Raw genomic sequence first — 16,977 nt, 5'->3', positions numbered from 1 at the left:
TCTTCAATAAACATCCAAATTAATAAATCTTCAAAATGCTTTCTTCCAACTTTTTGGTAACATTGCACTCATGCTAGTACATGGTCCCTTATTTTATAAAGAAAGGCATACAGACTGTGTTTAATGCTTAAGTCTGATAAATCTGAAACAAATTCAAGTGGGACAAAAAAATTGAACAGAACAGCCCTACCTGTTGAAGATCTAACGATTACACTCATTCGCCGTCTCACAGAATCAAAACTGAAAACCTCCAATAATTCAAACCTGAAACATAAACAGAACTATTTTCTACACAACTCTTTTTTCCGATTCCTAAAGTGGTTATTATAACTTCAGGCATACAAATAAAACATTTCTTCTAACATGGAAGATTATGTTGAGTACTAATGGAGTATGGAACTAGTACAGAATGAAACAGCAGGTTGCAAACAATAAGTAAGGAAAGCCCTAAGCTCCTAGTTACTTGAAACAGAACTTGTGATGTCCCTAAGTATCCTCAGAGGTATAGCCCCTCTAATTTAAGTAGAAGACTAGAAACCTTGCAGCAGAGCACAGTACTGATTATAAAGTATGTTTCTATGTATAAGACTTAGACATAGCCTTAGAATTTGAAATGCATGCTTACACCCAAATCTTTATTTTATATTTTTTTATTTTTTATTATTCCTAATCTCCCAAAAGTGCTGCACTAATTCCATAATCTTGCTCAAATGTTGATAGATTATTTTTCCAAGTTAAAAAAAGGTATTTCTTTTTACTGGTTTTATACTTGCCATTATTTCTATTATTGGATGTTATCACATGTTCCTTTCCTTTTTAAGAGGAAAAATTAACACAAGATCCTGTTGCACTGTTTTGGTTTTATCAGTTTGTATCCTTCTATCATTTACTCTCTTCCCTATTTCCCTCACGAGAGCCTCCCTTTTTCCAGAGTAAACATAAGCAATCCAATCATTAATCCCAACTTTTTCATCTCTGTCCAAATCTGCTTGTTTAATTAAGTACTTCAGTCCTAAGTCCTTTTAGGACCCTAGAACTCAGACCTGTGCAAAGCTACATCAGGCCTATGTCTACAAACTGTGATGCATTTGGGAGAAAATTCTCAATGATTACAGTGATTTCTTCTGAGTCACCAAATGATACTGATTCCAATTCTTATGAGCTGATCCTAAAAAGTCCCCATATTATCCTAAAAGGAGGTAAAGTAACAGCAGGGTTCCTATATTTATTTGTGTCCAAGAGTCCCTGTACAGTCAGCAGAGGACCCAAGCAGGAGGATACAGATATACCAGAGAATTAACCATGTAAGGTAAGGTAAACCAGCAGACATCTAGAGACATGTAAGGTAAATTTTCAAGGGTATGCACATACCACGGAACAGCTGTACTATTTTAATGCTATTGAAAGTTTGACTCATATTTATGTTCCACAAAATTTATTCTACAATATTACCCTCCTGTAAATTCCACAGATTATCTGTGAACAGCAAATTGGGCACACAGCATTTTCTATTAAGAATATATAAAACCATCAGGAACTATTAGATTAGGTCATGAATCTCAAATCACACCTTCATTGTGTTGTATCAATATTTTATACTGCATATAATGTCAAAAAAAGTGAAAGTAATTAAAATTACTAAATTTTCTTTATTTTTCTACTAAAATGCAAGGTTCTTGGCTTTCCTGACTTAATTCATCTGTAAGGAAACAATGGTTCATTAAACACATCAACAAAAACTCAGTCTGTCTTGTTATATTTTTAACCACTCACTTTTCTATGTTATTTTCCCGATTTAAGATTTCCATGTAATTTTCTTTCAGCCTTAGATAGGTGTAACCAAGTCTGTAAAATGAAACACAGAATAAGAGAATTAATGCAACAAATATATAATTATCCAGTTTAAGGATTGTCATAAGGATTTAAGACGGAGCCCACAACAAAGCAACACCAAAATCCCAAACAGGTTTTAGGCTATGAGTATTCATGAATATTCACGTCAGGAAAGCAATCAGCTGAAGATTACTTGGCAATTGTTACTACAATTTTTGTTCCGAAAACAAATTTGAGATTCAGTGATTAGATCTGTAGTTTAGAAAAATATAATACCTAAGTAGACACATACCTCTGTATTCCTTCGACTAAAGCAACTTCATCAGGTGATGATGATATATATATACAAGGTTTTCTTGGTACCTGGTTTTTCTTCAAACCATCTACGCTATCATCATCCTTTACCTGAACAGTGTGGCAGAGACAAAGAGCTCGGAAAAATAGTTCCTCTCTCTCCTGAGAAATAAAAGGAACGGTTATCATTACGTGTTATCACTTGATAACTCTTCTTTTTGGAGGTGATTGATATTACTGATTACTGCTGATTATTAATCAGACAAAGGCAGGCTCCTTGAGGGGAAGCCAGGTCCTTCCCTGTGGTAAGCACACAATTGTGTCACAGTCGTCTGTACCCTTAGGACTGCGATACCAGTCAAGCTAATGATGCAAAAAACCCCAAGCGTGCATCTTCTACCTCCTCTGAATGCCTATATGTAGCTAAAGATGTTTTTTTCTTTACTTTTGCTTAAACTTTAACAACTTGTATTAAATACTAGTCAAGGTATCATTTAGAAGTCCTGAGCTCACACAGAAGGATGGTAATACCTGGAGCACAGGGCTTACCAGGGCTTACAGATTTCAATCTCTTGAGCAGCTTGAACACCCCTCGGAACTAAATAAATTACTGAAGTGCACATACCTGGGCAGCTCCAGCCAACCACCTCTTATATAATTTCAGATGATTTGGTAATGACAGCTCCTGACACCAGAAAGAGATCTCTATTACATTGGTACCTGTGTGTGTTACACCTTTATCTTTGTGCCTGAAACCTATTCTTCTGTGCTGTTAAATACAAACTGTCTGTGACATTGTGATTCCAAGATAAAAACTCAGCATACCTTGGGACCACATTCTGAGGATCATGGGTGAGACACATAAGGCTGCAGAATTACACCAACATATTTTAAAAGACCTCATTTTATCACAGTGAAGGGTATGATATGAAGTGAGTGTGAATATGATGCTATACTAAGGTAATAAAAAATACATTGTACTTTGCCTGTGATTATCCTGCCCATATACACCCTGTTCACCTGTTGACATGTGAAGATTCCTGAACTTTCAACTAATTTTCAACTTTCAACACAGCAAATAGCCACAATACATACATGTGGCAGGCAGCACACCTCAGATGTGGCTAAATTAAGTCACATTTTAAAGTAATTTAATTTGATCATAAACCATTCTCTGGTCACATTTTCACTGAGTGATGACTAAATAAGTGATTAAGCTCCCATTTTCCTCTTTGAGGATTTTCCTGTCTTGCTTTCTCAGTTTTAGCTAAGGTTAAATGGAAAACAGTTATTTGTGTCTGTAGCTATTAACCAGACAAAGTTCTATATTTGGGTTTTAACTCAGCTTAATAACTGCATTAAAATGAGAAACTTCCCATTAAGACTTAAATCTTAACTAGGAAATTAAAATGTCAATGCAGTTATCTACTTTGATTAGTAAAATTCAAGACTGTTAGAATTCTAACATTCCCTTCATCAGTACAGTTCAATTTTCATGTTTCATTGTAAAAAACCAAGAACATAGAAAGAGTTATCATACCTTTCCACTACTTCCTGGAGATGAATCAATCATATCAATGCCTGTAGAATCATGGAGGACTTGGCCATTGCAGATAACATGTGGTACATAAACATGTCCTTCAATACAACATTCTACAAATTCCATATTATTCTCAGTTAATGTTCCTGTTTTATCTGTGAAGATATACTCAATCTGCAAATGAGCACAAAAAAAAAAAAAACAACACAGGAATGTGAACAGACTTTTCCAATGTCTCTGAACAAAACTGGGCTACACCTTCCTTTGAAAATCCTTATGCTCTTTTCAGAAAAGGAAGACAACAATTTCTTTTGGCAGTTATCTTCATAGAAATATAGGCCCTGAAAGATTTTATCCCACAAGAGTATCAAACAATGCTATCTTTTGCCTCATAATGGATGCAAATGATGTTTTTAACCTACTTCCATTCTTCTCTCCAGCTCCTTTCTAGTTTTTAATGTCTTTCTTGCTGCAAGACAGGTATTTATAGAAACAAAATGCATACAAATTTCATTTCCCAGGCATTATTATTTAATGCACATGCCTGGATGTGGATCAGTTACTGTCAGAACAGTCTTTAGGGTAGTATCAGAATTCCCCACTACAATTATGTTAGTTTAAATCAGGATTGTGGACACATACAGTTATACGCCTGGGCACTGTAATTGCCCTGGAAACGCTCATTTTGTCTCAATATTGAATTTTTCATTAACTTTATCTTTTACAATGAGCCCCAGTGCTTAAGTCTAACAACATTAAAACTAAAACCAAGATCATAACTATCAACTAGAAGAACTAGATTGGCTCAATTTTGGATCCTGGATGTAGGTATTGTATACATACTGGATGTCATATTTGATAAACTAAGAAAATTAAGTAAGGTAAGGAACTAAACACTGAAAATAAGGCTATTATTTAGAGTTCATCAGATTGTTTATCAAACTTCACCATTTATGTAGTGCACTGAGCAAACTGAAAACCAAATAAATTTTTGCTCAGTCTTCAAAAACATCATTAATTATCCACATTTTCCACTGAGATTGACTTTTATAAAATGCACTAATCTGAAAAGGCAAATGCCAAATTTTATGGTGGCTTTTTATCTGTGGACAAAATACACTCAATTAAACTTTTTTCTGAGTGGATAGGATTTATATGGATTTTTTTCATCTCAATCCCTACATTCAGTTTCGTCATTAAATTTACAAAATGCTATCAATCAAGTAATTCAGTGTGTTGTCTTGTGTTTCCTCAAGTTCAGACAGACCCTCCAGTTTCAGGTTGTGCCCACTGCCTCTAGTCACAACTGAGAAAATCCTGGCTCTATCCCCTTAGTACCCTCCCATTCAGGTATTTGTATAGATTGGTAAGATTTTTCCTGAACTTTCTTTTCTCCAGACTGGACAGTTCCAGCTCTCTCTACCTGTCTTTGCATGAGCCATAGGAAGTCCAGCCCATTGGCTGTCTTTGTGGCCCTTCACTAGGTTCCCTCCAGTATGCCCATGTGCCAGTACTGGGGAGCCCAGAGCCAGACACAGCACTCCAGGTGAGGTCTGGAGAGGGGTAGGATCACCTCCCCTGACCTGTTGGCAACACTTTGCCTAATGCAGCCCATGATACCCTGGCCCTCTTTGCCGTAAGGACACTGCTGGCTCATGCTGAACTTGATTTCCATCAGGTCACACAGGTCCTTTCCTGCAAAGATGCTTTCCAGCTGGATGGCTCCCAAATCATTCATGATCAGGATGGGAGCCATACTGACCCCCAGTGTACACTGCTAAATACTGGCCTCCCACTGTGCACTGCTGACCAGCACTCTCTGAGCCTGGCTGTTCACCCCCTGCTCCATCCACCTCACTGTCTGCTCATCCAGGCTGTAATTCAGCAGATCCTCTTTCAGGATCTTATTGGAGGCAATGTCAATTGTCTGCCATAATAATGAAATACCTGGTACCACCCGTAATCCAAACAGATATGTATCCTTAAAACCTTTATTACCTGCTTGACTAGAAAAAAATACATCTTATTTATTTATTTGAAAAACCTATGAAAACATTTTTAACTGAGATCTTAAATACTTTCTCAAACAAAATTTATCTGTATCTGTCTCAAGGTGATGATTTTCTCAACACAGAACAGAATTTCTTTCCAAAAATGAGGCGGACAACTGATCATTTTAATGGATGAAACTTGTGTCTGGAGATGCAGTGTCAGTCTAGTCAGACAAAAAGGGATTTTTTTTTTTTTTGCATCTAACTTTTAATCTAAGGAAGCTAGATGCTTATATAGTTTCCCTCTATAATCAACAGAGAGGAAGTGTTTATTCCTTAATACTACCGTAATACTGATTGAATGTCACTGACTGGGTGAGAAATCAGAATTTTTGATTTTGAAAACAAAACATCTGATTTTATTTTTAAAATTAATCAGCACTAAAGAAAACGCACACGTAGCTGCAAAAAACCTCAAAATAAAACAGTAAAAAACCTTGAAGTAACAATTTTAAAATAAAAACTTACAGTAGAAACAGTTGAAAAAAAAGTATAATTCAACAAAATTTACCTGTCCCAACTCTTCATTGAGGTCAGAAGTGTTCACCAGTGGGCCTTCACCCATACCCTCATCAAACATTTCCTCATCCCATGCAATGAAATAAGAACCAAGAAATTTCTGCATTTCCACAGTGACATACATGGACACAGGAATAATGTAGTTGAAAAGAACCATGAATGCAAGGAAGTCTGTAAAAGCTTGAAGAAACTGACAAAGAAACAAGATGGAAATATTGATTTTTCATGTACCATTAAACACTGCAAGATTACTACATGTATTTACAAATCAGTTTTTTCAAATAACTTTTGAACAATAAGAAACTTCTTTCATAGCTCACAGTTCAGCACAGGATGTAAACCTTCATGATTTATAACATCACAACTGGCATGCAATAGAGCTTTTCCTCTGAAATTTGCATTTTTCTTTACAGATATACAGGTGTAGAATGCCATTACATAGCATTATTGTAAAGTTCTGGAGCAACCAATGAGCATGGCGAAAACTTTCTGGGGAACAAGGGAAACATTAACATGTACATTCAAAAATTACCAAAAAAATAGCATAGTTCCACAGAAACTCCTTCAAGGATTACCAAATTACATAACTTTCAGGAAGCATTTCATAAATAAAGGGCTTCCTTTCCCTCTCTCAACACAAGCAGAATGTATGCACATAACCTGGGTTCAATTTTTCAGTGGGGGTGACTTGGTGGAGCTACAGTCAAGCCGCTGAGCAGGCTGAGACAGTGCTACTGGTGCTAATGAGAACTCCAGAATGCCTGCCTAGCATGTGCTCCTCATGCATTTAGGGTAAGGAAGCAAATTTTCCCCTAGTCTGACTGGGAGGATTTAGTGAAATAAATATTGTGCTTTCTGTAGGGCAGGGTTCAGTTCGCTGCTTCAGATCCTCTGGGTATCCATTCAGGACAATGTCCTCATTCCTGTAAGAACATGTGGCACTAGTGACTGATGCTCTCTGATGCCTCAAGTGCTCATAACAGAGCAATATGAAACCAAGCTTTTGAGGGCCATTTTTATGGAGATTCCCACAGTGGATAATTTTGACCATGTCTCTTACAGGACTGCCAATGGCTGTGGGATTCCTTCCAGCCCTTGTATCTTGGTGAGAGGTCAATTCTTTAGTAATTTATATAAATAACAGACAGCTCCAAAACACTTTCATGAAAATTTCTATATTAAACTAGAGATTTTCTCATCAGTTAAATTCACACATACAACTTAAGGGTAGAAATTTAACATATAAGCTTTCTGTAAGAACACTATCACCACTGTCAGCAAAAAAGCATGACTGGTAAGTGAGCAGGCTGTATATACTTTTCAGTAGAATCTCTATTAATAAAGGGTTTTGGGAAACTTTCTTGGTATTATAATTTATTTCCATACCAAATTTCTTTTCTTGTCATGCTCTGTTTTCTGATTGTACCATGGCTCATCACGAAATGGTTCACTCTGCCAGGCGTACTTCAGAACAGTATTTATTAGTGCTTTACTGACGAGAATACAGAGGTATACAACAAGAAATACATTCATTGATCTAAAAAAAAAAAAAGGGCAAAATAAGAACTCCATTAGCATATCAACTACAGAGTTTATTAGAAAATGTTATACTCAGTCTGTTATACATTAGTCTAATATTTGCTGCAAGTCTAACAATGCTAAGACGTTAAATAACTCTTCCAAAGCGCTTTTCCAAAGAGGAACAATATTACTGCATTAAAATTTACAACTGCAGTATTTCCTATTTTTAATTTTTTTTTTTTTTACTTGTTTCCAAAATGTGTGCGTGTTGCTTCCAAAATTACCAAAACTACTATATTAGTGAAAACAACAGTACAGATAGAAGCATAACAGAATAACTGGGCTTGAATCTGCAGACCTTCTCACGTCACTTCGCTGAATCATTGTCAGATCACTCACATAAGTACTTTTATAGAAATAAAAAAACCAAAAAAGAATGTTTTGCTACATAGTTTTAATGCTTTAACTCAAGGTAGATCTAAAAAAAGAGCAAGAGCACTTTGCATTTAAGATTATATTTTCATTTATGATGGGCATGAACTAAAAGCCATGGGTTATACACCAATAACAATAGAAAGAGACACAATATCATTGCTCAGCCACTGTGTAAGAGAAAGGCTGTCAGCTGGTCAGTACATTTTGCCTCAATCAATGACATCTTGTTTTTCACAAGGCTGGACACTTTACTCAGAGCTGGTGATTTCAGATAGAGTAGGAATAGAAAAAAGTAAGCAATCAATGTGAGCTCACGCCTTAAGGATAGCACTGTCATACTTTCCCATCATATATGTCTGTCTGGAACGTGTTAATTTTAGCTAAACCATGGAAAACATGTCACAGCACTGTAACACAAGCACTGTTACTGCAACTGATCCAAAGTGAAGTGCATTAAAAAAGTTGTTTTTACTGAATTCAAGACTTAATTGCAATGAAAAGCATTGAATGCTAGGATAATAAAAACCACAACCTCTGAAAACTGCCAGTAAATGTACTCTAAACAGTGAAAGAAAAGTCTTATAGAACAACAAAACATCATACATTACAGAGCTAAGCATTAAATCAAAATGTCTGTATTTTTTGAACATCTAACAAGAATAATTCGGTATTGAGGACCTCATTTATATAGTGTTATGTGACTTACATGATAAGTAAAAAATTAATTAAAAATAAGCAAATTTTAAGTCCCTTTACCTCTTTTCTTTCATTTAAATGAATGAAACATACACTTTCAGAGAAAAAAAAAATCTGATTTGCACTATATAAACACGCAGCTTTCAAACCCCAAAATAAGTATTACATATTTTACTTCTCTACAGCAGATCGCTTCTGTGATTTTGATTGGTAATTTAATGCCATCTTAGTTTCCATGCCAGTGTAGATAGCAACACCTGAAATTAGACAACTTGTTTTACTAAAGATTGCACAGTGTAGTAACTTCAAAAGAGCACAATTCATTAGATTATTATACTCTGTCATTTCTTTAATCCTTTAGTCAGAAGAAAGAAACCACAGATTTGGATGACAACCCAAAATTAGAAATGGCTTAATTATCTTGGTACTTGGAAATTTTAAGCAGCATTTACATCCCATTCCAGTCACAGTTTCCAACTGCTAAAGTATTTCTATGTAACAATGTTAAACATTATTAAAAAGTTGTAAAACAAGTGATGCAATAGAAATCATAAGCTCAGTAGTAACTGTAAGCTTGTAACCTTGTTTGATGTTTGCTTATTACTTCAGGGTCCATTAAAGTAGTCAACAGAAATATTTACCAAAGATTTTTTCTGTGTTCTTTAAAGTGGCTCCTCTAAGAAGCAGATTTTCAGATCCTAATGGCCTGCAAAAGGTTAAGTATTACAAAATTTAAACGTTTACAGAAAACCATCAGACCTTAGTGGAAGTCACATAAAACAGGAACCTTGTTATACTAAAAACCTTTTATTTTAACAAATTACAAGGCATATTTAAAATTTTTAAGTGAAAATTAAAACTAGATAAACATGTGCCTAAAATTAAGATGACAATTTCACAATTCAAATCTTAAACCAATGCACCTAAACCCCACATATATATTGGTAGGTACCCAAATAAAGACTCACCATCCTAATTGTACAGTACTTATTTTTAAAAATATTAGTTCTATTATTTTTTAGGCTTATATAAACTATAGCGTCCTATATGTTAGAACTTTCTAAGGACAATACACTCCTCCATTTTATTTTAAATGGCATACAAGATATTTTTGATACTTGCTGTAAATATTTTTCAAAATGCCGATAAATATAACTAAAATAATTTATTGAAGAGCACAGGAATTAATGTAAGGACCTCAATGAAGTTTAAATAATATTTTGGAACATGATATGTACATTAATCATCATATGAGTTCAAAGCCAAGGACTACTTCACAGACAGACTGCATGCAGAATTGTCAGATTCTATCTATACAGCAATGAAAAAAACAAACCAAGAAGTACATTCAGTGTTTTCCAATGTCATTCCAAGTGCAATTGTGTGCAAACTCCCAAAAAAAAAAAAAAAACCAAGAAACTCCAAAGAAACAGGGGTTTTACATCAACAATGCTGATGTAAAACCTGAAACTACTTTCAAGAAACTAGGGGAACAATGTTACATGAATGACCCAGATCAATCGACAGTTTCCATAGCAGACTGTGACAGAAAATAACATATCTAAAGACATGCTAAGGTTAGGAAGGCAATTCCTACTCCCCACCTGCTGGGATCTAGGATATCACCCCAGCAAGCAGCTTTTCTCTCCTACTGCTTTGCCTCTTTGTGACAAGAATCAGAACAAAATCAGGTACAGCAAGTTGGATGTTGCCTCTCTTGAACACACAGGACTATGGACATTTTACACAGAAGTAAAAACATACCTAGTAAAATTACACAAAAAAAATATTTGACATGTTCAAACCCTTAAGAATTTAAGAAAAATGAAATACACAAGTGATAGTATTTATATTGTTTAGTGCACTACCAAGATCTCACACTAATGGGGCAGTATTGTATAAGTGCTGTCAAAATCCTATCAACATCATTTACCAACTAAATACATTTCAGATAAAATTGAAGTTGCATAAAGACATTAAAATACTTAAGAAGAGAAATATGATTAGAAGATAAAAATATCAATTATTTACGAAATAGCAGTCTGGAATTTTTTAAGAGAAAAATATTTTATCATTAAAACATAGCAGCACAATGTTGGTGAACCAAAGGTAATTCTCATTATTGATACTTATTGAACTGTGAAATATTTAAATGTGCAGAAACTCTGGATTTCCCCACCTTGCAATAGGCTCATTCCTATCATGGTAAACATTTATTCGACCAACAAATCTGAAAGGGAAATATACAAGTAGTTTAACAGTACTGCTAATATATTATTTAAAAAATATTTTCTAGAAAATATGTATCACAGAGAACACTTTCCAAGTGAACAGGCTCCAATTATCCAGAACACAAACAAGAACGTAAGAGATACATCTAGATATACACTTAAAACATGTAAATACAGAAATACAGAGAACAGTAACTTGACAAATTTTGCAAATAAATAGGTGTAAAAAATAGGGATAAATCTTCTAAGTAGACTCATGAAAAAGAAATAAAAAGTCTTATTCCTTAAACTACCTGAGATAAGTCAGTGCAATTACTATATTTTTCAACATCTAAACCCCACAGCTAAATTAAAACCAAAGCAAACCAAAGCATGGAGCTAGTAAGTAATTCTTCCTCTTAATATCTGTCAGCACATTTTATCTGTATGTGGTGGCTTGACCCTGGATAGCAGCTAAGCACCCATCAGCCTCTGGCTCCTTCCCTCCCCAGCAGGACAGGGAACAGAACTGGAAGAGCAAAAGTAAGATCTTGACAGTTTAATAAGTGAAGGGAAAAAAACAAGTGACACAAAGGCAACTACTCATCACCTCCCAAGAGCCTGCCAATGTCCAGCCAGTCTCCAAGCAACAGCTGCTTTGGAAGACTGCCTCCTGCCCCTGGTTCTATTGCTGAGCATGACACTATATGGCAGAGACCCTCTGGTCAACTGCGGTCAGTCATCCTGGCTGTGTCCATTCCCAGCCTCTTGCCCACCCCCAGCCTATTTGCTGGAGGGGCAAAATGAGGAACAAAAAGTTTGACACTGTAAAAATTTGGCAACAATAGCTAAAACCATGTTGTGCAATAAACACTGTTTTAGTCTCAGAGCAACAACACTACACTACACTGGCTGCTGTGAAGGGAACTGACTTCATTCCAGCCGTAATCAGTACAGTGTATTTGCAATACCACTGTCCAAGTGGATAACCTAATGCAAAAAGGATTAAGCTGGACATCAGGGTTCTCAGTGGTAGAGGAAACTGTGGGCAGCTGGTGGGCCTGTTACCCCGACATGGACCCTCTGAGGCTCACAGGAGTGGTAACTTGTGTGCTTACAGAACATACAACATGGCAGGGCCACATCTGAAGACAATAATGTACAGTTGGTTATTATTAACAATAATGCACAGTTATTTTGCATCATGATGCAAAATAACCACATGCCTTTGGAAAAGAAGATTCATCACTGTTTTGCTGAGAGGTAAAATTTCAAGTTAGAATCAGCAGAGATACAAGCTGACTACCAAGAAACATTTTCATTATTTTGTGTCAACAGCTATATCCCACAGAATTTCACCATCTATAATAGCATGAGTTTCAACTTGCAGTCATTCACTTTGAGAGCCAAGTATTTAAAAAAAGCATCAAGCAAGTGATGGACTTGACACTCTGAAAAACCTGTTCTCAAGCAGATTTCTAAATCAGCTTCTTAATCACCAAGATCACAGAAAAGAGATGCCTTCACACCTCAGAAATGAGCAATGTTTTTTCTGCATCTTCCAACAGTATTTACTACCAAAAGAGTGCATTTTAGCTTGACATCATATTGTTTTCTGTGTATTATTTCAGCTATTTTTTCCTGTGGCAGAAAAAAACAAGTGTTTTCTCAGTGGTATAGGATTTCTTGTATTACTATTAAGAAATAAACTTCAAAAGGGGCTTCTCAAGATTTCTCATTAGGTTTAGTGGAATTGTGTACAGTTCTTTTTGTAAAATACTGAGTATTGTATGACTTTATGCAACTCTAAACGTTTTTCTTCATGTACTGCATTGAAGTGTTTCCCTAATCATAATGGCTTCATGCTGTCATTAGCCAGTATTTCAAAGCCTATGGTATGAGGCTCATGGTTAACAACAGCAAATGGAAATCTGTATTTCAAATAGTCTTGACAATTTAAATTTTTTGTGGCTGACATCCTTTCAGATCTGATCAGATTGACAGTGGCTTTACTTTGTAATGTGACTGATGAAGTTCTGTACCAGGACTAGAAGTGCTCGTCATTTACTTACTGTGCATTTGTGCTAGACTGTTACTATAATCTTCAATCTGCAATATCTTTGCAAGAGTCTTTTGAAGCCACTTCATTTTGTGAGTGTTATTTCAGTCAAAACTAGATAATATAATCTGTAAATCCATTTAACTGGGTACACATAAATAACAATACTTTGCAATATGCTGAAAGCAAAGGAGTGAGTGCCACAGGCAACTTCTCCATATTGTGGAACACCTCTTCCTCTGGAGAACCTCAAAATTGTATGTGACATACAGAGAAGGTATGGGTGCCAATATCAAGAAGTATACTAAGTATTAGTAAATCTTAACTTCTTCCTTTTTTTGTATTGAAAAAAAAAGAAACTGAAGTTCTAAAATTTTCACTACATTCCTCAGTGGACTGCTTTGTGCCATCCCCTTTGGAAATCACTACCCCAGAGCACACCTAGGGAGCTACCTCCACAAAAGGAGCATGAATGGAAGACATACCTGACTTCAAGCTCACTCTGGGGCTCACTCTAACCAGAGAGATGCAGCCAGTACACTTTCATTATGATTTTTTATGATTTATTGCTCAAGAACCTTAAATGAAACAGGTAAGAATTATTGTCTTACTTATAAAGGTCAGGCTGAGGTTGTTCACATTCAATGGTAGCATGTAGTGCATCGATTTCCTGTTCATTGTGAAACGCCTTTGTGTCTTGAACAGCATAGTAAGTCTGGAATCAATAAAAACATGTAAGTAAAATAAAAAAGAACAGATACACAAGACATTAATCTGTACATACACTGCAGCTCAGCATGAAATTTACTAACTTATGTAAGAGCTCATAATTCAAATATGAAGCATCTCTAAATGCTCCTATTTGGGCATCTTCTTAGATGGTCTTTCCCAACCTTTTTTTTTTTAATGATTATACAGTAATGCAAAAGTACCTTGCAGTGTATTCATAAATCAGGTCACTATGAAAGCATATAAGTACAAAACATTTGTGTATTACCACTGTAATCTGCATACCTCTACTGGACACAAACAAAATCACAAATTAATGTCTTAAAACTTTTTATAAAATAATATTATTTTAAGAGAAATGAAGTCAGATGGTAGAAACATAAATTACACAAATTAGTGGACCTGCTTACATATATAAGCATGAAGTCATATTGTGGTCTGTGTCAAAAATTGAAAGCAAACTTTGCCTTAGAAAGAAAACGTAGAATATTTAATTACTTTGTGACTGGATTCACCATCCAAACTAGTTGTTGTAACAAAACATGTTCCATCTCCTCTACTACTCGACAGGAATATTAAATCACATGGGAATGTTTCATTTTCTTTTACCATTACAATATCTCCAACCTAAGGAAAAAACACAAGAAAATAAAATGCATGTATGTAGAAGCCCCAATTTCAGATTTCTTAGATTAACATAAATATTTTGAAAATTCAGCAATTTTCATTTACACCACCATTTTACCACAAGAGTAAAGAACTACAAAGATATCTCTGGAAAATTGAATTATACCTTGTAGAATGACCGAGATCTACTGTTTCTGGCTCTCCTCTCAGGATAACCACCCTGCAAGTACTGTCTTGTTAAGTTTTGCAACATTATTTGAGAGATGGAAGATATTATCCTTGTTTTAAGACTAAATACAAAAAAACAGCAGGAGATACGAGCTGCTCTTAGACACAGCTGAAAAAGTGTCAGAAAAAGCCAGCAATTTAATCTGCTGATGAAAACAAGATACATTCTTAGCAGAATTTTTGACTAGAAGTCCATCCTATTCTTATCCATGTTTAAAGGTGAGCAAAATAATTTTGATTCATGGAAACACAGGCAATATTTTACAGTATGTTAGAATATTGCAACACAACAGCCAACCAATTACAAATTAAAAATATTCATGCAAATCATTCAAGAAAAATGAATTTTTCTACATTTCTGGAGATTAAACAAGTGGCAAAGACACATTCCATGTTCTAAGAATATCAGGGTTTTAATAGAAATCCCATAAAAATACATAATTTTTGCAATTTTTCATGTAGGTCAACATCTGTTCAATATACTTTCATGCCATACTTTATTATAATAGGACCCAGCTTAATCATTGCTTGTTATATCCTTATAAAGCTAAATTCCACTATCCTTGCAGTTCACAGGAGTCACTTAATTCCAGTTAAGCAAAACAGTCAGATAAAAATCAGCAATAGTAGCATCTAAAAATAAAATTTTAGAATCATTATAAAAAATTAGATTTATCTAACTGTAGATATGAAAAAGGCTTTTTTTTTCTTAACCAATAGCCATGAAAAATTGCAGATTGTACACATGGCACAGAAAAACACAAACTCTAAGCATACCTGCAACAATCAGGTATGAAATTTTCATTTTCCTCAATCCAAAGCAAATAAAAGCACTAGTAGATAGCATCTTAATAGAATTTAAAAGCTGTTCCAGTATTTGCCAGCTAAGGATGCAAAGGGGACAAGGACAGGTTCTTTCTGGTGGAAAGTGACAGCACCTGAGGCACAACCTGGAAGGTGGGAGGGTCCACCTCATTTTTATCACACTGGTGGCTGAGCACTGGAACAGCTGCTCAAGGGAGGCAGTGGAGTCCCCATCCTTGGAGAGACTAGGAACCTGTCTGGAGAGGATCCTGAGCAAACAGCTCTTGGTGGCCCTGCTGGAGCTGGGGGCCGGACCAGAAAACCTCCAGTAAAATAAAGTAGAGCCACTGTCAATGCCAACCTCAACCATTCTCTGATTTTGTGAAAAAGAACTCCATTTTTTAGCAATCCTTTTTTCCCTTCTTTAATGAAGTGTCCTCAGGCTTTAGGTGCAGAGGGCCTACTTTTTACAACCTAGTCTGTTTTCTCATGCAATATAGATCTGAGAATTTTACCCATTTACAAATAGACACAGATATCCCTTTCTATCCAAGTGTTTTCAAGGTCTGTCTCTCCTATCATTTAGGGGAGAAATTAAGAAAATATGGGTGACATATTAACCACTAAAATTCAAAATCTAGTTGCATGGTACTTGACTATTTTTGTTTGGAATATTTAACTGGTTAGCTAACACACCTGAAATTCTCAATGTGATGTCCTAATTTTTTTTTTTACTAGGAAGCCCCAGGCAGAAGCTATCGCACTCAAATGGAAGGTCACAGCAGAAAGGCTGTGAACACTGTTGATACACTTATGCCCAAAACCAGCAGAGCAGAGAAACAAACATCTTAAAACAAACATATTAAAAAAGAGAAAATTCCAAATAAATATCTATCAAATTTTCTGAATTCTAAAGAAAATAATGTTAAGAGGTTAATCTGCTCACCAAAAAAAAAAAAAGGCAAAAAAGGCAGCAAAATTAATTTCTGAAAATATGCCAAAAGGGGAATGTAGCAGCATTCACAAGGTCAATGGAGAGACTGTGATTTGATGGGTTTTGAGAAAATATTTAGAATGTGTTTTGTCTGTACGTATGCATATATCTCTACACATAGCACTGACTGTCACAATCTGACTTAAATAAACTATTAATGTGCATAATTGTAATTATACCCCATCCCAAAGAGTGCTTAAGGCCAGGTTGAATAAGGCTCTGAACAACCTGGTCTAGTGCAAGGTGTCCCTGCCCATGGCACAGGGATTGGAACTAGGTGATCTTTACAGTCCCTACCAACCCAGAGCATCCCATGATTCTGTGATAATCACAGTGGGCAGAAAATAGAGAAAAGATAAATCATGACAGAAATTTTAAGTTAAAAATGGAAAATGAAAGTAACATTTACGGAAGGAGTTAGTTAATTCCAGCTAAGC

General features: G+C 35.5%; 1 protein-coding gene across 4 annotated transcripts in view; it reads right to left on the bottom strand.

Moving 5' to 3' along the window:
- The window catches only part of ATP11A (ATPase phospholipid transporting 11A), a 118,275-nt gene that overhangs the window by 29,978 nt on the left and 71,320 nt on the right, over positions 1 to 16,977 (bottom strand). For 3 of the 4 annotated variants that reach the window (XR_014616996.1, XM_084226217.1, XM_084226218.1), the window contains exons 6-16: positions 14,386 to 14,514; positions 13,770 to 13,873; positions 11,069 to 11,119; positions 9,531 to 9,595; positions 9,065 to 9,146; positions 7,624 to 7,774; positions 6,230 to 6,427; positions 3,668 to 3,841; positions 2,126 to 2,289; positions 1,774 to 1,845; positions 191 to 264 (exon numbers count right to left, since the gene is read on the bottom strand). Coding sequence is in view for 3 of the 4 variants with exons in the window: in XM_084226217.1 (XP_084082343.1) it covers positions 191 to 264; positions 1,774 to 1,845; positions 2,126 to 2,289; positions 3,668 to 3,841; positions 6,230 to 6,427; positions 7,624 to 7,774; positions 9,065 to 9,146; positions 9,531 to 9,595; positions 11,069 to 11,119; positions 13,770 to 13,873; positions 14,386 to 14,514 (1,264 nt within the window). In the remaining variant the exon portion in view is untranslated. The other variant, XM_084226219.1, reaches the window with a different exon arrangement.

The sequence above is a fragment of the Fringilla coelebs genome, assembly GCF_963513975.1.
Source record: "Fringilla coelebs genome assembly, chromosome: 2".
NCBI classification, from domain to species: domain Eukaryota; kingdom Metazoa; phylum Chordata; class Aves; order Passeriformes; family Fringillidae; genus Fringilla; species Fringilla coelebs.
This window is presented reverse-complemented; position numbering and strand designations above follow the sequence as displayed.